At 38.4% G+C, this 9,516-nt stretch overlaps 1 protein-coding gene across 1 annotated transcript in view; it reads right to left on the reverse strand.

The window, feature by feature from the left end:
* hunk (hormonally up-regulated Neu-associated kinase) overlaps positions 1-8,752 on the reverse strand; it is a 49,002-nt gene extending 40,250 nt beyond the window's left edge. The window contains exon 1 of the mRNA XM_031807416.1: positions 7,893-8,752. Coding sequence (XP_031663276.1) covers positions 7,893-8,210 — 318 coding nt within the window. The 5' untranslated portion in view covers positions 8,211-8,752. The remainder of the gene's footprint in view (positions 1-7,892) is intronic.
* Positions 8,753-9,516: the final 764 nt, after the last annotated feature.

Consider the following 9,516-nt stretch of genomic DNA (forward strand, 5'->3'; position numbering starts at 1 on the left):
CTATCCACCAGTACATGTGTTATTATATATTAGACCTATCAGTCACTAGTAGACCTATCAGTCACTAGTAGACCTATCAGTCATTGTATAGTAGACCTATCAGTCACTAGTAGACCTATCAGTCATTGTATAGTAGACCTATCAGTCACTAGTAGACCTATCAGTCATTGCATAGTAGACCTATCAGTCATTGTATAGTAGACCTATCAGTCATTGTATAGTAGACCTATCAGTCATTGTATAGTAGACCTATCAGTCATGTATAGTAGACCTATCAGTCACCAGTAGACCTATCAGTCACTAGTAGATCTATCAGTCATTGTATAGTAGACCTATCAGTCATTGTATAGTAGACCTATCAGTCATTGTATAGTAGACCTATCAGTCATTGTATAGTAGACCTATCAGTCATTGTATAGTAGACCTATCAGTCACTAGTAGACCTATCAGTCACTAGTAGACCTATCAGTCATTGTATAGTAGACCTATCAGTCATTGTATAGTAGACCTATCAGTCAGTGTATAGTAGACCTATCAGTCATTGTATAGTAGACCTATCAGTCACTAGTAGACATATCAGTCACTAGTAGACCTATCAGTCATTGTATAGTAGACCTATCAGTCACTAGTAGACCTATCAGTCATTGTATAGTAGACCTATCAGTCATTGTATAGTAGACCTATCAGTCATTGTATAGTAGACCTATCAGTCATTGTATAGTAGACCTATCAGTCAGTGTATAGTAGACCTATCAGTCAGTGTATAGTAGACCTATCAGTCAGTGTATAGTAGACCTATCAGTCATTGTATATTAGACCTATCAGTCATTGTATAGTAAGACCTATCAGTCATTGTATAGTAGACCTATCAGTCATTGTATAGTAGACCTATCAGTCATTGTATAGTAGACCTATCAGTCATTGTATAGTAGACCTATCAGTCATTGTATAGTAGACCTATCAGTCATTGTATAGTAGACCTATCAGTCATTGTATAGTAGACCTATCAGTCACTAGTAGACCTATCAGTCACTAGTAGACCTATCAGTCATTGTATAGTAGACCTATCAGTCATTGTATAGTAGACCTATCAGTCATTGAATAGTAGACCTATCAGTCATTGTATAGTAGACCTATCAGTCACTAGTAGACCTATCAGTCACTAGTAGACCTATCAGTCATTGTATAGTAGACCTATCAGTCACTAGTAGACCTATCAGTCATTGTATAGTAGACCTATATGTCATTGTATAGTAGACCTATCAGTCATTGTATAGTAGACCTATCAGTCAGTGTATAGTAGACCTATCAGTCATTGTATAGTAGACCTATCAGTCATTGTATAGTAGACCTATCAGTCAGTGTATAGTAGACCTATCAGTCATTGTATATTAGACCTATCAGTCATTGTATAGTAGACCTATCAGTCATTGTATAGTAGACCTATCAGTCATTGTATAGTAGACCTATCAGTCATTGTATAGTAGACCTATCAGTCATTGTATAGTAGACCTATCAGTCATTGTATAGTAGACCTATCAGTCATTGTATAGTAGACCTATCAGTCACTAGTAGACCTATCAGTCACTAGTAGACCTATCAGTCATTGTATAGTAGACCTATCAGTCATTGTATAGTAGACCTATCAGTCAGTGTATAGTAGACCTATCAGTCATTGTATAGTAGACCTTATCAGTCACTAGTAGACATATCAGTCACTAGTAGACCTATCAGTCATTGTATAGTAGACCTAGTCAGTCACATAGTAGACCTATCAGTCATTGTATAGTAGACCTATCAGTCATTGTATAGTAAGACCTATCAGTCATTGTTATAGTAGACCTATCAGTCATTGTATAGTAGACCTATCAGTCAGTGTATAGTAGACCTATCATCAGTGTATAGTAGACCTATCAGTCAGTGTATAGTTAGACCTATCAGTCATTGTATGATTGAGAACCTATCAGTCATTGTATAGTGACCTATCAGTCATTGTATAGTAGACCTTAGTAGACCTATCAGTCATTGTATAGTAGACCTATCAGTCATTGTATAGTAGACCTATCAGTCATTGTATAGTAGACCTATCAGTCATTGTATAGTAGACCTATCAGTCATTGTATAGTAGACCTATCAGTCACTAGTAGACCTATCAGTCACTAGTAGACCTATCAGTCATTGTATAGTAGACCTATCAGTCATTGTATAGTAGACCTATCAGTCATTGAATAGTAGACCTATCAGTCATTGTATAGTAGACCTATCAGTCACTAGTAGACCTATCAGTCACTAGTAGACCTATCAGTCATTGTATAGTAGACCTATCAGTCCTAGTAGACCTATCAGTCATTGTATAGTAGACCTATCAGTCATTGTATAGTAGACCTATCAGTCATTGTATAGTAGACCTATCAGTCAGTGTATAGTAGACCTATCAGTCATTGTATAGTAGACCTATCAGTCATTGTATAGTAGACCTATCAGTCAGTGTATAGTAGACCTATCAGTCATTGTATATTAGACCTATCAGTCATTGTATAGTAGACCTATCAGTCATTGTATAGTAGACCTATCAGTCATTGTATAGTAGACCTATCAGTCATTGTATAGTAGACCTATCAGTCATTGTATAGTAGACCTATCAGTCATTGTATAGTAGACCTATCAGTTATTATATATTAGACCTATCAGTCATTATATAGTAGAACTATCAGTCACGAGTAGACCTATCAGTCACTAGTAGACCTATCAGTCACTAGTAGACCTACCAGTCATTGTATAGTAGACCTATCGGTCACTAGTAGACCTACCAGTCATTGTATAGTAGACCTATCAGTCATTGTATAGTAGACCTATCAGTCACTAGTAAACCTATCAGTCATTGTATAGTAGACCTACCAGTCATTGTATAGTAGACCTATTGGTCACTAGTAGACCTATCAGTCATTGTATAGTAGACCTATCAGTCACTAGTAGACCTATCAGTCACTAGTAGACCTATCAGTCACTAGTAGACCTATCAGTCATTGTATAGTAGACCTATCAGTCATTGTATAGTAGACCTATCAGTCATTGTATAGTATACCTATCGGTCACTAGTAGACCTATCAGTCATTGTATAGTAGACCTATCAGTCATTATATAGTAGACTACCAGTCATTGTATAGTAGACCTATCAGTCACTAGTAGACCTATCAGTCAGTGTATAGTAGACCTATCAGTCATTGTATAGTAGACCTATCAGTCACTAGTAGACATATCAGTCACTAGTAGACCTATCAGTCACTAGTAGACCTATCAGTCACTAGTAGACCTATCAGTCATTGTATAGTAGACCTACCAGTCATTGTATAGTAGACCTATTGGTCACTAGTCGACCTATCAGTCATTGTATAGTAGACCTATCAGTCACTAGTAGACCTATCAGTCACTAGTAGACCTATCAGTCACTAGTAGACCTATCAGTCACTAGTAGACCTATCAGTCATTGTATAGTAGACCTACCAGTCATTGTATAGTAGACCTATTGGTCACTAGTCGACCTATCAGTCATTGTATAGTAGACCTATCAGTCACTAGTAGACCTATCAGTCACTAGTAGACCTATCAGTCACTAGTAGACCTATCAGTCACTAGTAGACCTATCAGTCATTGTATAGTAGACCTACCAGTCATTGTATAGTAGACCTATTGGTCACTAGTAGACCTATCAGTCATTGTATAGTAGACCTATCAGTCACTAGTAGACCTATCAGTCATTGTATAGTAGACCTATCAGTCATTGTATAGTAGACCTATCAGTCATTGTATAGTAGACCTATCAGTCATTGTATAGTAGACCTATCAGTCATTGTATAGTAGACCTATCGGTCACTAGTAGACCTATCAGTCATTGTATAGTAGACCTACCAGTCATTATATAGTAGACCTACCAGTCATTATATAGTAGACCTACCAGTCATTGTATAGTAGACCTACCAGTCATTGTATAGTAGACCTATTGGTCACTAGTAGACCTATCAGTCATTGTATAGTAGACCTATCAGTCACTAGTAGACCTATCAGTCATTGTATAGTAGACCTATCAGTCATTGTATAGTATACCTATCGGTCACTAGTAGACCTATCAGTCATTGTATAGTAGACCTATCAGTCAGTGCATAGTAGACCTATCAGTCAGTGCATAGTAGACCTATCAGTCATTGTATAGTAGACCTATCAGTCACTAGTAGACCTATCAGTCATTGTATAGTAGACCTATCAGTCATTGTATAGTAGACCTATCAGTCATTGTATAGTAGACCTATCAGTCATTGTATAGTAGACCTATCAGTCATTGTATAGTAGACCTAGTAGACCTATCAGTCATTGTATAGTAGACCTATCAGTCATTGTATAGTAGACCTATCAGTCATTGTATAGTAGACCTATCAGTCATTGTATAGTAGACCTATCCGTCATTGTATAGTAGACCTATCAGTCATTGTATAGTAGACCTATCAGTCACCAGTAGACCTATCAGTCACTAGTAGACCTATCAGTCAGTGCATAGTAGACCTATCAGTCAGTGCATAGTAGACCTATCAGTCATTGTATAGTAGACCTATCAGTCACTAGTAGACCTATCAGTCATTGTATAGTAGACCTATCAGTCATTGTATAGTAGACCTATCAGTCATTGTATAGTAGACCTATCAGTCATTGTATAGTAGACCTATCAGTCATTGTATAGTAGACCTAGTAGACCTATCAGTCATTGTATAGTAGACCTATCAGTCATTGTATAGTAGACCTATCAGTCATTGTATAGTAGACCTATCAGTCATTGTATAGTAGACTTATCAGTCATGTATAGTAGACCTATCAGTCATTGTATAGTAGACCTATCAGTCATTGTGATAGTAGACCTATCAGTCATTGTATAGTAGACCTAGTAGACCTATCAGTCATTGTATAGTAGACCTATCAGTCATTGTATAGTAGACTTATCAGTCATGTGTATAGTAGACCTATCAGTCATTGTATAGTAGACCTATCAGTCATTGTATAGTAGACCTATCAGTCATTGTATAGTAGACCTATCAGTCATTGTATAGTAGACCTATCAGTCATTGTATAGTAGACTATCAGTCATTGTATAGTAGACCTATCAGTCATTGTATAGTAACCTATCAGTCATTGTATAGTGACCTATCAGTCATTGTATAGTAGACCTATCAGTCAGTGTATAGTAGACCTATCAGTCATTGTATAGTAGACCTATCAGTCATTGTATAGTAGACCTATCAGTCAGTGTATAGTAGACCTATCAGTCATTGTATAGTAGACCTATCAGTCATTGTATAGTAGACCTATCAGTCATTGTATAGTAGACCTATCAGTCATTATATAGTAGACCTATCAGTCATTGTATAGTAGACCTATCAGTCATTGTATAGTAGACCTAGTAGACCTATCAGTCATTGTATATTAGACCTATCAGTCAGTGTATAGTAGACCTATCAGTCAGTGTATAGTAGACCTATCAGTCATTGTATAGTAGACCTATCAGTCAGTGTATAGTAGACCTATCAGTCAGTGTATAGTAGACCTATCAGTCAGTGTATAGTAGACCTATCAGTCATTGTATAGTAGACCTATCAGTCAGTGTATAGTAGACCTATCAGTCATTGTATATTAGACCTATCAGTCATTGTATAGTAGACCTATCAGTCATTGTATAGTAGACCTATCAGTCATTGTATAGTAGACCTATCAGTCATTGTATAGTAGACCTATCAGTCATTGTATAGTAGACCTATCAGTCATTGTATAGTAGACCTATCAGTCATTGTATAGTAGACCTATCAGTCATTGTATAGTAGACCTATCAGTCATTGTATAGTAGACCTAGTAGACCTATCAGTCATTGTATAGTAGACCTATCAGTCATTGTATAGTAGACCTAGTAGACCTATCAGTCAGTGTATAGTAGACCTATCAGTCATTGTATAGTAGACCTAGTAGACCTATCAGTCAGTGTATAGTAGACCTATCAGTCATTGTATAGTAGACCTATCAGTCATTGTATAGTAGACCTATCAGTCATTGTATAGTAGACCTATCAGTCAGTGTATAGTAGACCTATCAGTCATTGTATAGTAGACCTATCAGTCATTGTATAGTAGACCTATCAGTCATTGTATAGTAGACCTATCAGTCAGTGTATAGTAGACCTATCAGTCATTGTATAGTAGACCTATCAGTCATTGTATAGTAGACCTATCAGTCATTGTATAGTAGACCTATCAGTCATTGTATAGTAGACCTAGTAGACCTATCAGTCATTGTATAGTAGACCTATCAGTCATTGTATAGTAGACCTAGTAGACCTATCAGTCAGTGTATAGTAGACCTATCAGTCATTGTATAGTAGACCTAGTAGACCTATCAGTCAGTGTATAGTAGACCTATCAGTCATTGTATAGTAGACCTATCAGTCATTGTATAGTAGACCTATCAGTCATTGTATAGTAGACCTATCAGTCAGTGTATAGTAGACCTATCAGTCATTGTATAGTAGACCTATCAGTCATTGTATAGTAGACCTATCAGTCATTGTATAGTAGACCTATCAGTCATTGTATAGTAGACCTATCAGTCATTGTATAGTAGACCTATCAGTCAGTGTATAGTAGACCTATCAGTCAGTGTATAGTAGACCTATCAGTCATTGTATAGTAGACCTATCAGTCATTGTATAGTAGACCTATCAGTCATTGTATAGTAGACCTATCAGTCATTGTATAGTAGACCTATCAGTCATTGTATAGTAGACCTATCAGTCATTGTATAGTAGACCTATCAGTCATTGTATAGTAGACCTATCAGTCATTGTATAGTAGACCTATCAGTCATTGTATAGTAGACCTATCAGTCACTAGTAGACCTATCAGTCATTGTATAGTAGACCTATCAGTCATTGTATAGTAGACCTATCAGTCATTGTATAGTAGACCTATCAGTCATTGTATAGTAGACCTATCGGTCACTAGTAGACCTATCAGTCATTGTATAGTAGACCTACCAGTCATTATATAGTAGACCTACCAGTCATTATATAGTAGACCTATCAGTCATTGTATAGTAGACCTACCAGTCATTATATAGTAGACCTATCAGTCATTGTATAGTAGACCTACCAGTCATTGTATAGTAGACCTATCAGTCATTGTATAGTAGACCTATCAGTCATTGTATAGTAGACCTATCAGTCATTGTATAGTAGACCTATCAGTCAGTGTATAGTAGACCTATCAGTCATTGTATAGTAGACCTATCAGTCATTGTATAGTAGACCTATCAGTCAGTGTATAGTAGACCTATCAGTCATTGTATAGTAGACCTATCAGTCATTGTATAGTAGACCTATCAGTCATTGTATAGTAGACCTATCAGTCATTGTATAGTAGACCTATCAGTCATTGTATAGTAGACCTATCAGTCATTGTATAGTAGACCTATCAGTCATTGTATAGTAGACCTATCAGTCAGTGTATAGTAGACCTATCAGTCAGTGTATAGTAGACCTATCAGTCAGTGTATAGTAGACCTAGTAGACCTATCAGTCATTGTATAGTAGACCTATCAGTCATTGTATAGTAGACCTATCAGTCATTGTATAGTAGACCTATTTATATGTGAAGTGTCTACGTTTTTAATAGTATTGTAATCCAGTTATCAAAGTTGTCAAACTCAGGAATAAATCCTCACATCAAGTTGACTGGTAAGATGGGTCACCTGACAAAAAAATCAGTGTTTTTTCGTCCCTTGCTGAAAATAATCATTCCACATGCATGGAAAAATTGAAGAAAAGTATTCATGCATCAGTAAAAACTGTCAACTAGCCCTACCTTCTCTCCAGTCATGGCGTGAAGTCCCTCTCGGACTTTAGCGAAGGAGCCCTCTCCAAGTTTCCTCCCGATCAAGTAGTTTCCGACCCGCTTAGTGTGGTAAAAATTACGGAGGATATCCGCAGCAGGACTGCCTAGAGAAGCCGGGATAACGTTCTCAGGGGTAGAGGCCGGGGCTTTACTCCCGGGGACAACGTTCTCCGGTGTAGAGGCCGGGGCTTTACTCCCGGGGACAACGTTCTCCGGTGTGGAGGCCGGGGCTTTACCCCCGTGTAACCGGGGACTATCGACAACCATGTCAACGCCAGCGGTTGTCATAAAAACTCCTAACTGTCCAACTACAAAAGCACGGTTTATTTTCACCCTTTAGAGAAGTTTCCAACTGTCCGTCCTCGTTGTCCCCTGCGCTCTAAACCTGGCAGGTCCGGTATGTGAGGAGCATCTGAAGTCCGACAAAGTCCCGTCTGCCCGTCCTGTCCGTTGTCCCCGTTGATTGTATATAGGCCAATTTAACCGGAACCCAAGCCACCTGTTCAACCAACGCGTCAACATGCAGTGTGCGTATTTTCCAAGAGCTTGTCCCGAACTTGACGCGTCCAAACGTGTTCAAACACTTAAACGGTCTCATAAAGAAAATAGAAATCAAAATAGGCTTCTTGACTGATAAATAAATATCTAAATATATCCAAAAGTTGCCAAAATGTGAAGTGTAAATATCCTTGTGTTGTTCATTAAACTTCTCTCTCGGTCACTCAATCAATCTTTTCTGGAGCTGAGCGTTGCTTTCCGGTGGGTGGTTATTGGACTTGAGACTGAAGAACGCTGTAGGGTTTGAAGCGACTTTCCCGGTTCAGTGGGTGGGCGTTACTTGTTTGTGAGAACGCTTCTGACTCGGTAACCGGGTTGGGCTGTAGTCCTATCAGACGCGGCGGCGGGAGCAGACGTGAGACCCCCTCACACCTCTCAAGTCAATTCAAAGGGCTCTCTCCTCTCCAAATACAGTAGCCGCCCCTGCAGCTCAAACAAAGGCTGGTCTAACTCTTCCGGAGACTGGATATGGGGATGATATCACCTGGCTCTCTCTCTTTCCTGATTGGAAGGTGACTCCTGGTAGCTAGAGAATATGGATCATGATTAATGAGTCTATTGATTTGTCTCGCTGTTTGGCGAGAGCCACCCTTCCTCCCCTCCTCCAAAGGAGTCGTGTCTTGAATATAGATAACCTTGTGGTGTAAACTAGGCTATGTTATTAACCATTAATAGTCTATAAACGTAAATTATGTGTTATGTCTAAGCTAATATGGGGTGGGAGGGGGGGGGGGGTTGCATGTTATTTTTTTAGGAACAAAGAAATGTTTTGATGTATCATGTTGAACGTTGCGTAAAAGGGCTGTGACGCTCCACTCCACACGATCAGCTCTGTTACCAAAATAACACGGAGAGAGACTCTGCGTACCGAATAACCAGATGAGCTACACACCAACATGCTTGTCTAATACAGTGATGTCTCAAGACAAATATGACAGTGTTCTGCTCTAAATTACATTCTGAAGACAATAACCTTTGTGTTGTCTTTCTATGACTGTGTTGTTAGTGCAGTCAAACGTAAAGGATACAGCTATTG

This window comes from Oncorhynchus kisutch, linkage group LG28 (genome assembly GCF_002021735.2).
Source record: "Oncorhynchus kisutch isolate 150728-3 linkage group LG28, Okis_V2, whole genome shotgun sequence".
In the NCBI taxonomy this organism is placed as follows: Eukaryota; Metazoa; Chordata; class Actinopteri; order Salmoniformes; family Salmonidae; genus Oncorhynchus; species Oncorhynchus kisutch.